This window comes from Chiloscyllium punctatum, chromosome 2 (genome assembly GCF_047496795.1).
Source record: "Chiloscyllium punctatum isolate Juve2018m chromosome 2, sChiPun1.3, whole genome shotgun sequence".
Taxonomy (NCBI): domain Eukaryota; kingdom Metazoa; phylum Chordata; class Chondrichthyes; order Orectolobiformes; family Hemiscylliidae; genus Chiloscyllium; species Chiloscyllium punctatum.
In genome coordinates, this window is record NC_092740.1 from 135,072,810 (window position 1) to 135,094,838 (window position 22,029).

The window sequence follows — 22,029 nt, forward strand, 5'->3', positions numbered from 1 at the left end:
TCACCAAAAGACTTAAGGAAAATTTTGATGCAGAAAGTTGTTAGTATATGAAATGACTTATAGTAAGCAATGGTGTAGCAGCAAAATCCAAATTAGCTTTGAAAGGGAAAACAGCTGAATGTTTTAAAAATAAAAATTGAAGAAAATACAGAGAACACCAAGAGTATAAGTTTATGACTGGGAACTCTTTAGAACAGATACCGACGGTGCCCTATTCTAGGCCCTTATGTATCAGCACCAAATAGTGTGGAGCCCCACGTTACAGAGTTGAAAAATGTGGTGCTGGAAAAGCACAGCAGACCAGGCAGCATCCGAGGAACAGGAGAATCAACGTTTCGGGCATAAGCCCTTTTTCAGTAACAGAGCCAAGGTCAGTACAGAATTGGTCCTGCTATCGATTTGCTCAAATGTCTGTAAGCACAGATTGAACATAACAGACTCAGTTTACATGAAAACCAGGCACATCGTACAGCATTTCCTACCTTTTCAGAGAACTGAGTTGGGCATGATGGACACCATGGTCTTGTTCATGCACTTTTGAAAAGTGTAATTAACAGAGAACAAAAATACAGTCTCAGAAATTTAAAGAATCTGAAAGCTGTTGCCATTAGTTTTGTATGATAAACAATTGCATGAAAACCATAGGCTGGTTAGGATAAATTTATTCTTAAATTTAATACACCAGGTTCCCAAACCTGTCCAATGTTGCCTGCAGAGCCAGAATCTGAGGTAAGTTAGTTTCACTGAAAGGAAAGGGGATTTAGTCAACCTTGAGAGAAAGAAAGCAAATGTAATGCCAAAAGTTGTTAATTTCCTTATTATGATATGTTTATTAATATAGAACCCTGTGGATCTGAAGAAAATCTTAAATTTTAATCCATTCAACTTGTATTTCACTAACAAATATTAATCTCCACAACACACTCTTGTTTCTGTGTATATTCACATGAATGTGTATCCACAATGCATTGAAAAGTCTGCACTTCAATGTGTATGAAATCATACTTTTTACTGACTCATTAAAATTTCCTGTGTTCACGTTTATAAGAGAAGCCACTTGTAAATATTTCATGCTGTAATTAGGCTTCTGCAGGGGTGCAATAAATCTCTGTAGCCATGCTGTAGGTTGTTCATTAGACCATTGGTAAGTATGTTAAGGAAGATTTTCTAGTATTAATGTTGTTGACTGCAGCAATTCACTTTTAGAAGCTTGTGGGTTTATGAATTTTTGAAGATTGCCAAGCGGTCTGGAATTTCTTTTTTAATCTGCTTTCGGCTATACAGCCAAATAGTTAAAGCTTGGTTCTGAAGAAGGGTCACTGGACTTATATCATTAAGTCCACTTTTTCTCTACAGATGCTGCCAGACCTGCTGAGTCTTTCCAGCAATTTCTGTTTTTGTTTCTAATAGTTATCCCTTTGTGTCATATTGACCTTTTTTTTATTGTGGACTATGGCTTACTTGACAAAACTATTAATAGGACTATAATGTATTGGATATTTTATTGAAAATAAAGGAAGTCCGTGAAACTTGACACTTACTATGTAGCATTTTACAATAATCTTAATATAAATGGGCAATTAGTGGGTGGTGTTCATTTTTGACCATTTTGAAATCCAATTTATCTAGAAAGCGACTATCTGTTGAAATTTAAAATATACTTCATGGGCAGAATGGGTTTTTAGTTGACAAAAACGTAGGATCAGTCAAATAGAATGCAGTCCCTTCAGGAATTGTGGCTTGACCTTTGTGCACAATGCAAAATTCTTCATTCTCTTGGTCTTGTTGCATTTATTTGAGGAAAATGCTTTTTAATTTGTATGAGCTCTATTCCCAGGATTAATTTGTGATTACCAGATATTGCTGACATGATAGTCAGCATGAATCATGCATGATACAGATGTAATTTATTCTCAGTAACCAGAGGTTTAATATTAAAGTCAAACAGAACTCAATTTGTATGTACAGGTACCAATTCTCCTAAGTTAAAATTTTAAAAATCATTTATTTTTCACTTCTCTGCATAGTAACATAATTTGTTGCTTTTGAATTTTTAAGTCTCTTGTCAAATAGAGGCATAAAACATAAATTAATAAACTATATATTTCACATGACACGTAGTTTGTTTTATATTAAAATGGCTGAGGAAATATAAATAACTCCACGATAAGTGTTATCAAACTTTGGATGGAGAATAATCAATGGGTAAGAATATATTAACTGAATATACAGGCTGAAAATTATTCTGAAAAATTAAGCTTATCTTTTTTTTTGCTTGCTGACTTACCATTGCATTCTTTGTATGCGTGAGGGTTTGTGTTGCATTCTGGAACACTAAGAAGCTGTAATGATAAATATTATGCACAGCTGTCAGTTTTCAGCAAGGTTGCGGTTTCTAACTCCAAACTCTACCAATAAAAGTTAAAAATGAAAGTGGATGGTTTGTCATTATTTCCAGACTAAAAGGTGGTTTGCCGTGGTGTCCATCAGAAAGGTCTGTTTTTGCACCGTACACTTTGAAATTTTTATCCATGACCTCGACTCAGTTGTCAGAAACAGCAGATCTAGCACCTTGCAAAGTTGTAGATAATGATCAGAAAAGTTGGTAAGCTTCAGTATGAAACAGAAATGGAGAAACAGACTGAAACTTACTGTGTGGCAGCTGAAACTTACTGTGGGCAGGTGTGAAGAATGCATTTCAGGTGAACTAAATTGCAAGGCTATAAACAATAAATGGCGTGCATTTTTAAAATGGGTAAGAGTCGAGATGCCTTAGTGTGCATACATGTTAGCAGGATAAGTGTTTGTTACAAAAGTATGTGATTTTCTAGTTTTACACATCAAAGAATAAAATATAAAAGCAATACGTTTATTCTAGAACTTTACAAATCATGGGGTTACATCTCACGTGGATGGTTGTGGTTCATTTTGACTCCAGACTTTATTAAAGATGTAAAAGGTTACAGGGAAGATTTATCCCAATATTGCAATGGATGGCAGATTACAGTTATGAGGAATGTTTGTGCTGATCTCCTTGGAATAGAGAAGTTTAACGGCTGATGTAATTAATAAGATTAAGTTAAAAAATATATGTTTTCTTTAGCAGATAGGTCAATATCCAGAGGTGATAGCCTGCAATATGGAAAACCGTGGCGTAAGTAGTGGGAACAGGCATTTTCAATGGCCACTGACATCTACCCCTTCCAACAAGAAATCCCAGTCGATCAAGGTTCACTTAAATATAGATGGAGAAAATAGGAGTAGGAGTAGGCCTTTTGGCCCTTCAAGCCTACACCATTCAGTATCATCATGGCTGATCACCACCTTGTTCCCACTTTTTCCCAATACCTTTTGATCCCTTTAGCCCTAAGAGCTATATCTCTCCTTCCTGAAAACATTCAACGCTTTGGCCTGGAAATGCTTTCTGTGGCAGAGAATAATTAGCTTGTCAAGAGCTCACTGGTGAATCTCTTGGCGAATCACAGATCTCGCTCTTGGAGACCCACCTTGTTACATTGGCCAAGAGCTTCCAGATCCTGAAATCACTGCTTGAGGGCTTGGCCAGAAGGGGTTCAACAGCAAAAAAGATCAGTGTTTTTCTTTCAGCTCTGACAGGGTGGGTGCTGTGGGGAGGTTGGAGGCAAGAGCAGGGGTTAGCTTTCAGCAGCCACACACTTGAAGCCAGATTGAAGGAATTGGAGTGAACTCCTCTCCTCCACCCCTCCTCCCTGCAAAATCAAGGCAACTTAGTTGACCAGTCACTACTTACTCATCTACCGGGAAGGCACGTAATCCAATGGGAGGCTGGTTGAAACCCTTAAAGTATCTATTAATTGAACGCTCAAAAGCATTAATTAATCGGGGTTCCAAAAATCCCCAGTGGGCCTCCTTGTCCTAACTGTTGCAAAGGCAAAATGTGAGTTTGTATCATGCATTGTCTACGCGCATAGTTATTTACCCTTGCCACCTACCTCGCCACCTCCAGGGAGGAGAAAATTGCCCCACTGATTTAAAATCATTGAGAAAAAAACCTTGAAGGAGGGAAATGAGCAGAAATTATTTCATTCAACATTGTTGGAATCTGGAACACTCAGCCTGAAAGAGTAGTGGAAGTTGATCCTATAAATACTTCTTCAAAATGAGAGTTTAAAATGTATGAACAAATTAGAGCTGAATTGACCAAAACTGTGTGGAGTAAACGTACTGCTGTTTCAGACACCCAGCAGAGACAAAATAGGTTTGATAACCCCTAGTATTGTAGGATTTTTTAAACCTCTTAAAACATCTATTTTTGAATGGAAGTTTTTCAACTTCCATTTAAACAACACAAATGAAATACCACCTTTTCTAGTATTCTACAAATTAAATAGATTTTTCAGAGCCATCCAGGACCTCAATGCATTTGAGTACTCTCTTTGAAAGGTATGAAATGCAAGTTTTGTTTCTGACACTTTTTTGAAATGACAGTGTCCTAACCTTTGTTCCAAGCTGTTTACTATGATGAGTGATCGCACAGAGCATTTTGTGTTGTGATGTGTTGAATGGCTGTTGTGATACTTTCCACTACCTTAATGCATTACTGAGTTACTCCTGATGTACGGCCACATCCATTAAGACTCGAAAAACGTTCAAATTTTATTAAGTGTATTTATCTAATATTTGCAGTCTCCATAAAAGCGAATTCAACTCCGTGAAAAGCTGTCAAGAAACTGAAAGTAAATGAACATGTACTTTTCCTGGTTGTGAATTTTCTGTTAAATGTCCAAGTTGGTACAGAATCCATGCTGCAGAGTTAAACCTACAAAACCTGTATTGGAAGTTACATTTTACAGTCAATTTCTTTTTGTTTGAATAGTGCTTGATAAATGTAAAATGAGATGCAATCATCCACCCATTTTACTTGTGCAGGAAGCTATGTATAATGTTTTACCTGAGCGTGTAATAAATTTGGGAGCATATTGGATGGAAAAATTGTCAACATTTTGAGCACAGAAAGATTGATAATAGTCTTAGAAATACCAATACTAAGTTTAAAGAGATAAGTCTGTAGATTTGCAGTACCACTTTTTCCAATGAGGAGAGCAGTTTGTCAAAAGTCTGTACACCAAGGGTAAATAGGCAAAGTCTTTTCCCCGGGGTTGGGGAGTTCAGAACTAGAGGGCATTGGTTTAGGGTGAGAGCGGAAAAATATAAAAGCGACCTACTAGGCAACTTTATCACACAGAGGGTGGTACGAACATGGAATGAGCTGCCAGAGGAAGTGGTGGAGGCTGGTACAATTGCAACATTTAAGAGGCATTTGGATGGATATATGAATAGGAAGGGTTTGGAGGGATATGGGCCGGGTGCTGGCAGGTGGGACTAGATTGGGTTGGGATATCTGGTCGGCATGGACGGGTTGAACCAAAGGGTCTGTTTCCATGTTGTACATCTCTATAACTCTAATAGGAATTCAGCAATTGACCGGTATGGTGGCTCAGTGGTTAGCACTGCTGCCTCACAGCACCTGGGTCCCAGGTTTGATTCCAGCCTCAGGTGACTGTCTGTGTGGAGTTTGCACGTTCTCCCTGTGTCTGTGTGGGTTTCCTCCAGGTGCTCCGGTTTCCTCCCACAGTCCAAAGATGTACAGGTCAGATGAATTGGCCATGCTAAATTGCCCGTAGTGCTATGTGCATTAGTCAGAGGGAAATGGGTCTGGATGGGTTACTCTTCGGAGAGTTGGTGTGGACTGGTTGGGCCGAAGGGCTTGTTTCCACACTGTAGGGAATCTAATCTAATCAAATTGGTGATATAGAAATAATAAATAATTTGATTTATGGTTAGAAAAAAGGGCTCTTGATACTCAAGTCAGGTACTTGTGCAAATAACATTTAGTAAATAACAACAAGGGTGTAATCCATTGTGGGGCAATTACCCTTGTTTGGGCTTGCTTCATTTTTTTTTAATTGAGTTGAGACAGAACCTATCAATATTTAAATTTATAACCAATACTGTACTACAGAGAACATGGTCTATTTATTAAATTTGAAATGTGTTCAGAATTCAACACCTATAAGATCTCCAGAATGCATCCACATTAACAGTATTCACGGAAATTGATTTTCAGCAACAGTCCTCTGAGAGTATTCAATATTAGCAAAGCATCCTTGCAGAAAGGCACAAATCCCATTCTATGAAACACTGTCTAATACTAATACAAGCATCTTTAATCTGAACATGACTAACGCAGAGTGTTATCTCCAAAAGTGCATTTTTTGACCCCGATGCTTGCATATGGATGAGGTTGATTCATGTTTTGAAATTTTGTGGAGTCCATATCCAGTATCACTTTCCGTGTCTTCTGTTTCATTATCTGTAAATCCATATTTCTTCCATAATGTCACCGCTCTATTTCTCAGCTGTGCTTTGGTCTTGGGAAAATTGAAGTAATAAACTATGGAACCCTTAAGCTGTTGTTGCAAATTGGAACGGAAATGATTAAAGTTTGCAGAAAAAAATCAATTGGATTGCAAGTCTTTTTTATATAAGGGGCTTGATATTACAATTTACCTGTGGGTAATTCTAAGAAATCAAGTAATAACTCTGACTGAATCTGTTTGTTTTATAGAGTAGGTTATAAGGAAAACCAGCATTGATTGTGTTAGCCCATTTGCAAATGCATTTACATTGTCTAAGGCATTTATTAATTTTCTTTGTAAATTTCAACATTCCAGGTCTGACTCTATTCAGCTTGTTTAATAATGTGACTTCAAATTTTACCATTAAGAATATTTTATTTTCCTACATTTGCCTGATTGATCTTTTTTCTTTGTTTGTCTTTCTCCGTCTGGCTGCTCCAGGGGCTATGGCTAACCATCTAATAACCAATGCTCTTCTTCGTCCTCATGGCACTAACAATCCCTATAACACATTGCTTGCGGAATCTGCAGTCTATAACAACCCCTCAGTCAGCATGTACAACACACAAGGTGTGCTACTCCAAATGTTTCACTATATTGGCAATACCCCATCTATGGTCTGTGGAGGCTGTATTCCAAAAAGAAATTAGATTGCAGAAGAATAATTCACAGCAGAATATTTGATCATTTCAATTTAATCTTTATGTTTCACAGTAGACAATGGTCATCAGTTGTTGGGAATGTTAATTTCTCACCGACTTTCAATTCATCTGTTTTGAATGTAATTTGCTTCTTGCTTTGAAGCTAGAAAGCTGTCTCTCACCAGTTTACCATCAGTCAAACCTCATTTTAGAATACAAATGTCTTAAACTGATAGTTTTCCACCACATTTTTCCAGCTCTTGATTGAGGCTGGGTCGAGCACTTATTATTTAGAATTTTTAGAATGTTCCACTTGTTGTGGTAAGGAGGCTTGACTGCATATATTGTTACGCATTTAACATTGGTTTACATTTGTTTTTGAACATTTAGCCAAATTAGGTTTGGATGTAAACTGAGGAAGCCAGTGGAAAATATACCCTTTTGTAAAGTAGCAGTCACTCTGATCATCTGGCTAGAATCTGTGGGGAGGAGAGGCCATGAAAACTACTAACAAAATGTTCAACAATATGTATGGTAACATTGGTGTGATGGGACTGAAATGTTAGTCTTTAGATAGCTACAAATTTAGATAGTTATTCGCTACAGCCTCTATAGGCCAACCAAAGGGGTCTTATATTTTCCAACCCTTTCACCGGTGCAGGTATCAATTTAAGCATCAATCTTGTTCTACCTTTCCAGCATGGATATTTCATATAAATATTAATAAACCCAGATTCAAACAGAACTTTGTCATTTGATCATTGACTTGACAACAATAAACCGGTGAAGGGGTTGCAGTCTTTATAAAACAGTTACATGTGGGTGATTCTGATATGAGTAGTACAAGCACATTTGTTATCATTGAATTGTGCGATTGTTTGTTTTCAGCTTAAAACATTTAAATTAGCCATTTATTATGTGTAGTGAAGATGGGATTTGTTAGATATTTTCTGCATACCATCAATCTATTTGCTTTTATTCATGTTTCTTCTACTGTCGCTGTATGCTTACTTGTGTTTTTTCTTTCCTTTTCTTCATGCTGTCCTTTAGAGCCCTACAGAGAGACAAGTATGGGAGTAAAACTAAACATTGCATATCAAATGTAATTCTTTTAGTTACCATTCTCTTCCCGCCAAATCTAGGCGATAACTGTGGTATAACAAGAGTTGAACAAGGAGATTTGTTTTTGAAAAGTGAATAAATGTTTATAGATATAGTTTTTTGTTAGTGTTCCCTTTAGCTTTGTATCCAAATCTATCCAGTTGAATTCTACTAAATCTGGTTAAGTCTAATCAGGAAGTTTTGGGAGGACAATATTCTACTCTGCAGTGTTGCTCATCACCCATTATCCGCAAATATCTGTCATTATTGACTGGTTATAATTTGGCTTCTAGTGTCACTGAATTATTTAATGACCTGAAGAAAAAGCATTCTGTAAAGGGGATATACAGTGTGATTGAGATGCTTGAATTTGAATTCATTCAGTGAATGAAAAACGTTTTGAATTAGTTTGCCCCTCAAGTTTTCTTCTCTTAACCTTGAGTGAAATATCCAGTGTGTCCAGGCACAGTAATAAATAAATTTGAGATTTGCCACATAGCTGGTAGTCACGGTATTGTTCAGGACTACATTGCATTTACATATAATATTCAAAGATCTCCCATAACATTAGTTTTTCCTGAGAGAGTCGTCACTATACCCACATATGTTAGACTTAGGTGAACCTAAATTGAAATTGAGCATCAGGTTATCGAAGTAAACAATTGCACAATATTTTCCATCTGTCCATGATGTGAGTACAAGCTGGAGTTAACTCATTCATATGCTATTTATTTAATTTTAATTAATTGCACTGAGTTCTGTGTTCAGTGCTCATAGTCCAGGTGGTCCATCAAGTTGTTTGCCTCAGACTTCAGGAAAACATCTATGACGAAGGGGAGAGGGGAAAATTTGGCCTTTCAAATTGAATAAAAGTACCTGTATTCTGGACAGATAACTGCTTTAATCAGGGAAAATAACCCAGTTTATCTATCAAGATAGGTTAATTTCTTATTGCATTAATTAAGGATGTAAAATATATTTTGAAGAAGTCCCACAGCAGCCCTTTACTACCTAATGGTAGCAGCAGCCTTGAGCAAAAACTGCTTTATTCAGTAAATGATTTTGTTTCTCTTCATTTAAATTTTAAAATGTTTTCTTCTTCAATTGTACCAACTGGAGCCATTTTGTGTACATTAATTCTTCCAAATGGGTGGTCTTGCTGTTAGTTGAGGATTTCATCTTTGTCAGTCAGCTCTGTTTGTAATTTGTTTTATATGTATATATGCACCATTGTGCTTTTTAAAAATTGTCTGTGGTGTGTGTCCAGTTAGATGTGCAACAACTCTTTGAAATCTAAGTAATCAATATAACCAGTTAAAAATGAAAATATTTACTAATGTTCAGGTTTTTCCATTCAAAAGGAAACTAGAAATCTTTCAAAAATTATGCAGTATGTATCCTTTGCTGGTATCATATCTAATTGTTAAGTTTTTTTAATTAAAGTACATAACAAACATGGATTTGAGTTAATTAAGACATTATTCCATAGAATAACAATGATAATCATGCAACTATGCTCTGCATTAATCTAACTATACTTGATACTGTGGTGAGGAAGGCTTTCATCTGATCTTTTGTTTTCATTAACTTAACCTTTTCATAGTGTTTTGAGAAAGTTATGACAACCCAAAATGTCCTATATACTTAAAATCCACATCCATAATACCTTACATTTGGATCCTTTTTTGTAATCCACCACTTAGTTGTGTTGCCCCATAATTTCAGTGATGAATACTTCAGTAAGGTATTTCTAAATTCTTTTGCAGTATTTGCACATCATTGGCTACCTCAGAAAGTTTTACCCATCTCTAATTGTCTGAAGAAGATGGTGGTCATAGAGTCATGCAGCACAGAAGAGGCTCTTTGGTGCATTGAATCTGTGCTGATCCATCTACACTAATCCAGTTTTCAACACTTGGCCCACAGCCTCGAATCTGATGCCATTTCAAGTGTTCATCCATTGTCTTTTTTTTTAATTTGAGGCTCCCTGCCTCTACTACCTTCCCAGATTCTAGATTCTTACCCTCTGGCTGAAAAGAATTTCCTCAGATCCTCTCTCAAAGCCTCCTATCGACCCTAACAATGCTTATGATGATCTTTATACACCTCATTCAGGTTCCCCCCTCAGCCTTCTCTGCTCTTAAAATAAAACAATACATGCTTTTCCAATCTCTCTTCATCGCTTCGATGCTAGGCAACATCCTGGTGAGTCTTCTCTGCATGCCCACTGGGGAAATCATATATTTCCTGCAGTGTGATGTTTAAAGCGACATATAGTACTTTAGCTGTGGCCTAACCAATATATTGTGCAGCTTCAACATAGCCTCCCTACTCTTATAACTTACAGCAAAATTGAGTAAGACAGTGTCTCATGTGCTACCTTAACCACCCTGTTAAACTCTCCTGCCACCATTGAGTCTGTAGACAAGCACCCCAAGATTCTTCCATTCCTCTGAGCTTCCTAGTGTTTTGCCATTTATTGAGTACTCCCTTAACTTGTTAGCTTTTCCGAAATGCATACCTCATATTTATCAGGATTAGATTCCATCTACCACTGATCTGCTCATCTGACTAGACAATCTGTATCATCTTGTCACTTAAGTCCTTTTTTCTCACTATTAGCCAGATTTATTTATCATCCCCCCCCCCCGCCCCCCCTCCCCCAACATTCTCATCTATATTGTTTACGTGTGTATCACACAAAATAAGGCACCCAGCACTGATCCCTGTAACACACAACAGGACACTGGCTACCACAAACAGCCTCTATCACTACCCTGTTTCCTACCACAAAGCCAATTTTGGATCCATCTTACCAAGTTACCCTGGATTCCATATGTTTTTGCCTTTATCAGTTTCCCATGTGGGACCTTATCAAAAGCTTTACTAAAATTCACGCAAACAATATCAACTGAACTACCCTCATTGACACATCTGATGACCTTGAAAAATTCAATGAAATAGGCTGACCTTCCTCTGACAAAGCCATAGTGTCTGTCGCTGATTAAACCTTGCCTCTCCAAGTAGAGGTCAATTCTATCCTTCAGAGTTTTCTCTAATAGTTTCCCTAGCAATGATGTGAGACTCACTGGTCTGTAATCCCCTGGTTTATCCCTGCCTCCCTTCCTGAAAATTATAACTCTATTAGTTGTCCACCTTAAGCCACCACCTTGAATCACTGAAGTCCATGTGGCATAGGTTTACCCACAGTGCAGTTAGAAAGGGAGTTCCAGGATTTTGGTCAAGCAAGAAGTGAAGGAGTGACAACAAAGATGCAAATCAAGATGGTGTGCAGCTTGGAGCGTAGCTTTCCCATACATCTGCTCCCTTTGTCCCTTTGGATGTTAGAGGTCACTGGTTTACAAGGTGCTGTCTCAGTATGAAGAGTTGGTATATAATCTGCTAAATAGTGAGGTTTTCCTTGAAAGCTAAAGTTACTCATGGGAGATTGATGCCTCAGTACCTCAGGTAACAGTACAAAGACGTAATCTTGGTCTACTTTATATCACTAAATTTGCTTCTTAGATTTAATAAAAGGGATTGTCTCCATTTGTTGTCAACAGATTTCTTTAAGACTAGGTCTTCAAATTTCTTTAGCCTGTTCTGCCAAATAGATTATGACTTGTGTTTGCCACAACTTTATTTTACCCCGTAAGCTCCGTATATCCTTTTCACCTCCACACAAGCTCCATGAATTTCATTTTTGAACAACAACCCAAAGCTATTCATATGGGTTTTATAAGGTAATATTTGACAATCACGTAAGGAAACAGTAGGACAGATGACCAAAAGTAGGGTCAAGGAGGTAGCTCAAAAGTAGTGTCGTAAGGGAGGAAATGAGATAGAAGGGTTTAGGGAGGAAAATCCAGAGGTTAGCACCATGTTTAATGATTCATTAAATAAAATATGGGGCAGTGGAGAATCCAAAATTAGAGACGCATATATATATCTGGCGGAGGGGGTTGGGGGGAAGGGGTTGTGAAGGACTGAAAGAACTTCTAGAGAGAAAGAAAGATTAGGCTAGAGTGGAATTTGAAAACAAAGATTTTAAAATGGAGATGTTGCTTAACTGGTGTAGGTCAGCAAGCACAACAGTGAACGGGACTTGGTTTGAGTTAGGACACAGACAGCACACTTTGAACAAGCTTATGTTTACAAAGGAGGGAATCTCCAATTAACTCAGCATCCAAAACCTTTTAGGGAAGGGACTCAAACTTGCTTTGCAGGAATAAGTGCTTACTTATTTACCCAAAATGTATGATGATAACTCCCCCATCCCACTTTTCTTGATTCTTCCATGAAGAAGTATGTTTTCTGTAGCTATTCTGTGTTTCCAAAACATTCTCAAACTCCCCAAATGCATTGAGAGTTTCTCTCTCCTGAATACCATGAACAATGCTGTGAAGAAAGTAGATTGTGTTGAGAGTGCACTTTGTGTGCAATCCTTGTAACATGCTAATGAATTCATTAGAGCTTATATTGATTCCTGAAGCTTTGAAATGATTGTTGCACAGTTATTATTTGAGTTTTAGCATATCTAGCCTGTTACCCAAGATGCTGTGATCTCCCTTTAATTCCCAGAAGAGGCCAGAAGCTGTAGTCATGATTAATGTGATTCCTGTCTTATCTTTCAGAGGTGTTGCTGAACAATGCGAGGGATACAAGTGTCATGGATACTCTACCACTGAATGGTAACCATGGCAACAGCTACAGTATTGCCAGTGGAGAATACCTGAGTGATTGTGTGCAAATTATTGACCGTGGGTACAACCACAATGAAACGGCCTTAGAGAAAAAGATCCTGAAAGAACTCACGTCCAACTACATCCCTTCCTATCTGAACAACCACGAGCGCTCCAACGAACAGAACAGGAACCTCATGAACAAATTAGTGAACAACATCGGAAACAGCAGTGAAGACGATGCAGTCGTTCTCGACGATGCTACTTCATTTAACCACGAAGAAAGCCTAGGACTGGAACTCATTAGAGAGGAGTCAGATGCCCCCTTGTTGCCACAAAGGGCGCATTCAGTAGAGAACCATCAGGCCCATCAGTATCCCAGCCGAAGACGGATCCCTCAAGATCACAGTGAGAGCTTTTTTCCTTTGCTAACCAATGAGCACACAGAAGAACTGCAGTCACCCAACAGGGATTCTCTGTATACCAGCATGCCTGCTTTGGCAGGTGTGCCAGTGGCAGATGGTAGTGCTGCTCAGACCCAAAGCGCTCCTCCAGCAACTAAAAGTAGTGACGGTGATGATGTGTATTATAAAAGTATGCCGAATCTGGGCTCCAGGAACCATGAACAGCAACTTCATACTTACTACCAGCTAGGACGTGGAAGCAGTGATGGATTTATTGTTCCTCCCAATAAAGAAGGTTCCTCACCTGAAGGGAATTCAAAAGGACCATCACATTTGGTCACTAGTCTATAGGGGCAAAGACTAACCTGGATAGCTGGTTCTGGTTGCCTGGAACCAAGTGAAACAATGTGTGTCTGCTTGAATCTAAATGCTGTTGATAAACTGCTGAACTACTTTGAAAAGTTTTTTATTCAGACCCAACCTAGCGAGGCACTGCGTGGGAAGCAACTGATAAGGAAATAGTCTGTTTTAAGGCAAAAAAAAAATTTCTGAACTGATTGAGAGGGTTGGACACATATGTTGAAACGACATTCAGTTTTGCTTCCTTCAATAATGCTATGTTTTTAGCCTTTTTTCTCTAGTGTCTATTTTCTTGAGGACTTCTAACTGAGGCTTGGTGTAAGTCAGTGCCAGCTATACTGGTGCAAGGGTATGGATTGCTTTCTTTTTTTCTTGTTTTTATTACCACTGTATATCAGTCGTGGCTCTCTCTCACAACTTAGATGCTGCAGTTTATCAAGCTGCAGAATTCCTACAATCATAAAGGAAACCTCTCCAATCTCCAAGAAAGGGAATTATTCAAATTATATGCTAGATACATACTTTATGTTTCGCTGTAATGATTCTGATTATAAAACTAATGACAAGAGAATTTTGAACTATTTCTATGTACAGACACTCAACATTGCACATATATTGTAGTATGCTTTTTTCCTCCAAACTTATGTCCCTGTTGATGTAGTGAACAAGACAGTTTTTGTTGTGCTGGTCTTGCAAGTTTTGTCTTGCTAGTAGGAGCAGTGTTTTTTTCCATAAGTCTTTATGTTGGGCTTCTTCCCCCAGACAGTTCCTCTGAAGATCACAGTTTATAAAGCTCATTTTATAGTGAGGTGATCACAAATACTAAGAAAAAATGTTTTTTAAAAAACTGTTTTAGGTTTTTCTCACTGTGTACTTTGAAGTGAAGTCATGTTTTTTGCCAGCAAGAAGAAAGAATTAAGGATTAGGATTTACAGCAAGTACTTTTTGTTTACAATGCACTATGTTATTCATAAATGTGATCAGCAATGAAAGTCCACAAAGGGAGCTAGGCACTCTTCTAGACACCAAGGAGTCTTGGTAGAAAATAGTGGAACTCATGCATGTGGAAAAATAAAAAGTAGAAGCATTTTTGTGTTAAATCTAGTCAAAGCACTAGGCACTTGTACCGTGGTGGTAAAAAATATTGACTTATTAAAATGAAAGTTATTTTGAAGTGAAAAAAGATGAACTCAATCTTTTTTTCTTTCCTTCCCTCACAGGAAATTTATTTATTTGACAATTAGTTGATGTAGGCATCCCTTTAGTAATGATCTTAGCAGCACAATTTGTCATTCCTTTTTTTTTAATTTATGATCCATTTTGTATGGTTTCCAAGTTGAATGACCTCATTACTAATATTTGTTGTAAAAGTGAATCTTGTTTGCCAACAAATAAATGACTGATTACAGATTTACAAAATCTGAGTTGACTTAAATGATTTTTGTTTCTTAATGGTCATCAGATTGAGTTCTTGCTTTATGTCTACCCAACTAGCTGGTTGTCACCTGAAACAGTGTCAGCAGTTGAAAAGAAGATAGAAATGAAATGATTGGTCTCACAATGAATTACCATTTCTCAAGGAAATAAGACAAATTTACAGAGTTATCCTGCTCCTCGGATGCTACCTGACCTGCTGTGATTTTTCCAACACCACACTAATCTAGACTCTGGTTTCCAGCATCTACAGTCCTCACTTTTGCCTAAATTTACAGAGGTATCCTTACCATCTAATCAAGAGCTGGGCTTTAAGTGGATTCTACTTCTGCTTTTCTGTTCTAGTTCCCTATCAATATTAGACCATAACTTTCCTTGCAGCATGGTCATTGCTACCTTTTTTTATTGATATAAAATTTACAACTGAGTTTGATGAGCTAATCCCATTTTTTTTTAGTTTAAGGCATCATGTATATTCTAGTCTTCCATTTCTGACTCTTGCCCCACCTTTCAATCTTCCAGAAGCCACACTTCCAGTTTAATAAGAATTGTCATTTCCTATTGAATCACATGGAATATACAGCATGTAACTGGGCATTGAGTTTATGTGGTCCATTCCACTCTTTATGCCCCACATGAGGCTTCTAGATCAAAAATTCTGTGGTATAGGTATGATAATGCACAAGCAACTAAAGCAAAGTACTCTAAGTGTTGTTTTGTCTGGAAGCCTTTGTCACTCTTTTAGAATTAGAAACCCTACAGTATGGAAACAGGCCCTTCGGCCCAACAAGTCCACACCGACCTTCCAAAGAGTAACCCACACAGACCCATTCCCCTATCCTATATTTACCCCTGACTAATGCACCTAACCTACACATCCCTACAAGCAATTTAACCATGGCCAATGACGTTTCCTGTACATCTTTGGATTATGGGAGGAAACCGGAGCACCCAGAGGAAAGTCACGCAGACATGGGGAGAATGTACAAACTCCACGCAGGCAATCATCCGAGGCTGGAATCGAACCCGGGTCCCTGGTGCTGTGAGACACAGTGCTAACCACTGAACCACCATGTCGGCCTGAATGTTGGGAACCTGAAATAATTTTTTAAAAGCTGGAAGTATCCAGTGGCATATTTGGAGGTAGAACCAGTTAACATTTCAGTTCAATGTCCATTCATCATAACCGGAAAAAGTTAGAGACAGGTTTTAAGAACATGAAAGGAAGGAGGATGGTTAAACAATGGTGGGGGTGGGTGAAGTGTACATGATAAGTTGAAGGCAGAAGAGGTTAAGTGACAGATGTAATACTCGTGTGCAAGGCCAAAGAAATGGTAATGTGACAAGAAGCATAGATAACTCCAAAGGATTGCGAATGGTGGAATTATGAGCAACTTACATTCAAAAGCAAATAAAGAGAAAATATAGAGAAAGGAACCAAAGGTCAAGAAAACAGAACAGGCAGGCACAGAGATTAGTATCACTCATTGTGTGTTCAATGTTGAGTCTGTAAGGCTATAAGGCAATAATTGAAACATGAGTTATTGTTTCTTGACCTTTCATTAAGATTCATTGGATTAGTGCGGGACACTTAAGTGTATAGATAAAAATCACACAACACCAGGTTATAGTCCAACAGGTTTATTTAGAAGCACTAGCTTTCGAAGTACTGCTCCTTCATCAGGTAGACAACCTGACACTTTGAAAGCTAGTGCTTCCAAATAAACCTGTTGGACTAAAACCTGGTGTTGTGAGATTTTTAACTTTGTACACCCCAGTCCAACATCGACACCTCCACCTCAAGTATATAGATGAAAGAGTGAGCACAGAGTAAGGAGTTAGAATGCGAGCACCCTGCTACCAAAGTGAAAGGTGTTCAGCAAAGCATTTACCTGATCAGTGATTGGCCTCCACAATATGGAGGAGCTCATATTATGAGTAGTGAATGCAGTATAGCAAATTAAAGGTAATAGCAATTCATTGTTCCATCTGGAAGGAGTGTTTGTGCCTTGAGATTGTTAAAAGGTGGTAGAGCAGATTCCCTGTCTGCTGTGCCTATGAGGAAGCATGCATAAAAGGAAGGAGGGACTGAAGAGTAGGTAGTCATTCCAGACTACTGAAAGGAGAGAGACAATGTGGTTGGTTGTTGCAGTGCTCTGGAGGTGGTGGATGATGATCCTTTGAACACTGGCTGGAAGTGTGAAGGTGAGGACAAGGGGAATTCTATTGTGGTTCTGAATGGAATGAAAGGAATCAGAACACTGGTTTGTTGCGCTCCTCACTCCTATTCTTATAACAGGTTTTCATGTGACCTTGCCCCTCCAAGTGAAATAATCCTTTCAAGTGAAACAGCAATTTACTTATAATTCCTTCAATATATTGAATATATTTGCAGGGTCCTCTAAATTAGTAAGACTGGGTGACAGCCTTGCAGGATACTCAATCGTTTGTCGTTTTAATTCTGTCTTGCCTCCATCCTGATGTGTCTGCCCTTGGCCTTCTGTGCTATTTCAATAAAGATCATTATGCTCGAGGAACTGCAACTTTTATTTTAATTAGCCACTTTGCACTTTTCTGGACTCAGCGTTTACTTCAATAATTTCAGGCAGTAGCTGGTGCTCCTTTGTTGTTTCTTTGCTCTTTCTGGATTTTGGTTTTTATTTTTGTGGTTTTCAGATTACAGATGATCAACACTCTGCTGTCCTCACTACCTAAATGCAGAGAAAATATTTGTCCTATTGCCAGAACCTCTGGGCTTGCATGGCGAATCTTTTTTCTTTAATTTTTCCTCCTTTTCACTGGCTCAGAAATAGATTACACTCATAACATTTCCCATTTATTACTAAAAAATCATTGACCTAAAGTTAGGGTGAATTCATCTGCTGTGATTAGATTCCCTACAGTGTGGAGACAGGCCCTTCGGCCCAACCAGTCCACACCGACCCTTTGAAGAGTAAGCCACCCAACCCATTTCCCTCTGACTAATGTACCTAACACAATGGGCAATTTAGCATGGTCAATTCACCTGACCCACACATCTTTGAACTTTGGGAACAGAGCACCCAGAGGAAGCCCACACAGAGAATATACAAACTCCACACAGACAGTCGCACGAGGCTGGAATCAAACCTGGGACCCTGATGCTGTGAGGTAGCAGTGCTAACCATTGAGCCACCATGACGTCCTAATTTGTTTAGCCTTAATATGTGGAACACAAATTTGACAACTGGACCAGAAGTGAGTGTAATTTTCATTCATGGCCAGCATAGCTATTCGCGTGATGACACAGTTGTCATTTATTCTGAGATGGATGCGCAGGAACTGTGACAAGAGTTGCAAGAATGATGGAGAGGTAGTTACCCTTCACCATTATTTCTCCAGATAAAGACCAGGGCAGTCACGGAGGCATTCATTCTGTTCAAGCCAGAATATCTCTCTGGATTTTATTGGACAGCTAGTTCATTGCCATGACCCACCCATACACAGCTATGGATGTCTTGGTGCAGCAATGTCTCACTGCAGGTTCTGCTCCACATCATTGAGGGAAAGCAGGAAGTCTTGTTTGCCAGCAGGACACCCTCCCCACCTGACACAAGGCCGTTTGGGAGGATGTTACCATGCAGATTAGCAACTGAGGTCCACAGCAGAGGGGAGCAGTGTGGGAAGAGGACAAGTGACTTGGCACCCTCTTTAAGGGTAATTGGCTCTGTATAGGCACTACAGAGTGGGACCCCTAACAGCATTAATGTGCAAACACATTTTCAGACAGGACGTTGGCCTGTAGGCCTCAGCACTAAATGGGAATGTGGACTGACAGTGTGGAAGCCACAATCTTCCATTATCTAAAAGATATACCATTTGCAGAGCAGTATAGGCCTCGATTTTTTTTAACTGGGGAGGCTAAAGAGCATGAATAGTATTCGCATTAATAAAGTGGCTATGAACCCATTAGGGCAGCACTGAATCATAATGTCTATCTGCAGGAAGAGTCCTCACAATATCAGGGTCAGGGAAAATGCCCCCGCTGAGATCATTAGCCCTCTGAGGACAAATGGGCCAAGCCTGAATGGATAAGATCGGGCTATCACAGGAATTCAGTAAGGATGCCTCCAGTCTACTGTAGTTTGGGACTAATGCCTGGAATATTGGTGAGAAAAATGTTGGTGTATAACCATCAGCTAATTTTTTTTATGCTTCAATGCAGGTTTTGGGAATAAGACCAAGAAGAGGAGACTACCTTTCCTCAGCTCCATTTGATTATAACCTCTGAAGATGAGGACTTAAAATCCTCAGAGGAGGCGTACACATGCCATTCAGCTGTAACTGCTATCAGTGGGTGCAGGACCTAGCTTCGGCTCAAAATCACAATCTGGTCAGCACATCTCAGACATGTGCCTGCAGCTCAGTAAGCACTGAGGTCCCTGATATTCAGAAGACGACTAGAAACCAGTCCATTCCTGAGCCCCAGTGCAAATGGCAAACCTCTGAAATCATCCATAAGAGACAGGCAAAGGAACATCAGGCAGAGGTTCAGATTGAGTTATGACTCAATGAGGAGAACGTGAGGACTGCAGATGCTGGAGATCAGGATTTCCTGATGAAGGGCTTATGCATGAAATATTGATTCTGCTGCTCCTCGGATGCTGCCTGACCTGCTGTGTTTTTCCAGCACTACGTTCTCGATTTATGGCTCAATGAGTCCATTTATATTATGATTACTGCGATGACTCCAACATTCAAGTGTTTGGCTTTTTTTTTGGTTCATTCACAGGATGCTAAGTGAAATGCTAAGCCAACATTTATTGCCCATCCCTAATTGCCCAGAAGGCGATTAGGAGTTATCCACATTGCTGTGGGTTTGGAGTCACATATAGTCCAGACCAGCTAAGGATGACCAATTTCCTTCCCTAAAGGGCATTCATGAACCAGATGGGTTCTTCCAACAATCAACAATCGTTTCAGGGTTATCATGAGGTCCTTAATTCCAGATTCCTTTCTATTGAATTCAAATTCCCCCACGTGCCATGGAGGGATTTGAACCCAGGTTTTCAGAACATTAACTGAGTGTCGAGAGTAATAGTTTAGCAATAATACCATTAGGCCATTGCCTCCCCATTCTGCATGGAGAGGATAGCAAGTGTTCAGATAGGACCTGGTCAGGATTCTGTAGCAGCAAGATATGTGCTTGAACCTATGCTCCATAACTCGAGGCATGAGCACAGTGAAGAAATGGCCAAGCCAGATGGGGATGAGGCACCTCACTTTACAAAGTGACAAATCTGAAAGCTCCAAACATGTTCTCCCTCATGAACTAAACTTGATTGTCCATCTTTACTCAAAACAGATTACAATATACTGACAACAGATTTTTAAATTAAAAATTTAGGTGTCAAAATAAGTTAAATTAACCTCAATTATATCATAATTCAAGCATAGTCAAAACTGATACATCTCTTCCAAAATAGTTAAACAAAGACAAGAAGTCAGTGGGAAGAGACATGCCAGAGATTCATTTGTATCATCGACAGCCTGGGGTGAAGTGCCTGAGGATCTGAGGGTGCCTAATGCTGTGCTATTATTTTGGAAAAGCTGCAGGGAAACACCTAAGAACTACAGACTGATGAGCTTAACATTTCTGGTGAGTAAGTTGTTAGGATTCTGAGAGACATGATGTACTTGCATTTTGAGAAGCAAGGAATCATTTGGGATAGTCAGCATGGCTTTATCCATAGGAAATTGTGTCTTATGAATTTGATTGCGTTTAATTGATTGAAGAGATTAAAGATTGATTGAAGAAAGCAGATGAGGACAGTGCTGTACCTGTTATCTACATTGACTTCAGCAAGCCCTTTGTCAAGTTTCGGCATAGTGAGTCAGCTTAATCTCATGGGATCCAGGGAGAGCTAGCCAATTGTATAGATAAATGACTTGGATAAGAATTTAGGAGGCATGGCCAGTAAGTTTGCAGATGACACTAAGATTGGTGATATAGTGGACAGTAAAGAAGATTACCTCGGATTAGAGCGAGAACTTGATTAACCGGGTCAGTGGGCTGAGTAGTGACAGATAGTATTTAATTTAGATAAATGCAAGGGGTTGCATTTTGGTAGGTCAAACCAGGGCAGGATATACACAGTCAATGGTAAGGCCCTGGGGAGTGTTATTGAACCAAGAGACCTTAGGGTACAAGATCATAGTGCCTTTAAAGTGGAGTCACAGGTAGACAGGGAGGTGAAGACAACTTTTACCATGCAAGCTTTCATCACTCACAGCATTGAGTATAGGAGATGGGATGTCTTGCTGCAGCTGTACAAGATGTTGGTGAGGCACATTTGGAGTACTGCACGCAGTTCTGATTGCCTTACTATAGAAACGATATGAGCAATTTTTGAGAAAGAATATTACTAAAGTAGAATGAGTACAGGAAAGATTGAATAGGATGCTACCTAAAGTGGAAGGTTTGAGTTATAAGGAAAGGTTGGATAAGCTGGGACTTTTTCTTCCCCTGGAGCACAGGAGATTGAGGGGTGTCATAATAGAGTACCATAAGATCATGAGCGGCACAGATAAGATAGATAGCCTCTGTTTTTTCCCCATGGTGGGAGGGTCTAAAGCTAGAAGGCATAGGTTTAAGATGAGAGGGGAGAGATACGAAAGGATCCAGAGGGGCAATTTTTTCAAACAGAGGGTGGCAAGTGTCTGGAAAGGGCTGCCAGAGATAATAGTGGAGACGAATACAATTTTGTGATTTAAGAAATATTTAGACTGGTCCATTGGTGGCATAGGTCTGTAGGGATAGGGACCAAACACAGGCAAATGGGACTAGTTTAATTGTGAAAACTGGGCAGCATGGACAAGTTCAGCCAAAGGGCCTGTCTCCATGCTGTAGACCTCGATGACACTAGCAGATTTTGGTTTGATTTTATCAGTACTAAATCTTATTTCCATAGATTTCATAAAAGTTACATAAAAGTGACTAGGTTTTGACATTGAAATATCTTAGATCCAT

The 22,029-nt window shown here is 39.0% G+C and overlaps 1 protein-coding gene across 15 annotated transcripts in view; it reads left to right on the plus strand.

The window, feature by feature from the left end:
• The window catches only part of LOC140490074 (adhesion G protein-coupled receptor L3-like), a 652,730-nt gene extending 637,709 nt beyond the window's left edge, over positions 1 to 15,021 (plus strand). For 5 of the 15 annotated variants that reach the window (XM_072589074.1, XM_072589073.1, XM_072589077.1 and 2 more), the window contains 3 exons: positions 6,840 to 6,968; positions 8,090 to 8,107; positions 12,775 to 15,021. In XM_072589074.1, coding sequence (XP_072445175.1) covers positions 6,840 to 6,968; positions 8,090 to 8,107; positions 12,775 to 13,577 — 950 coding nt within the window. In that variant the 3' untranslated portion in view covers positions 13,578 to 15,021. Of the gene's footprint in view, positions 1 to 6,839; positions 6,969 to 8,089; positions 8,142 to 12,774 lie in introns of all 15 variants that reach the window. The other 10 variants (XM_072589081.1, XM_072589082.1, XM_072589088.1 and 7 more) reach the window with 5 other exon arrangements.
• Positions 15,022 to 22,029: the final 7,008 nt, after the last annotated feature.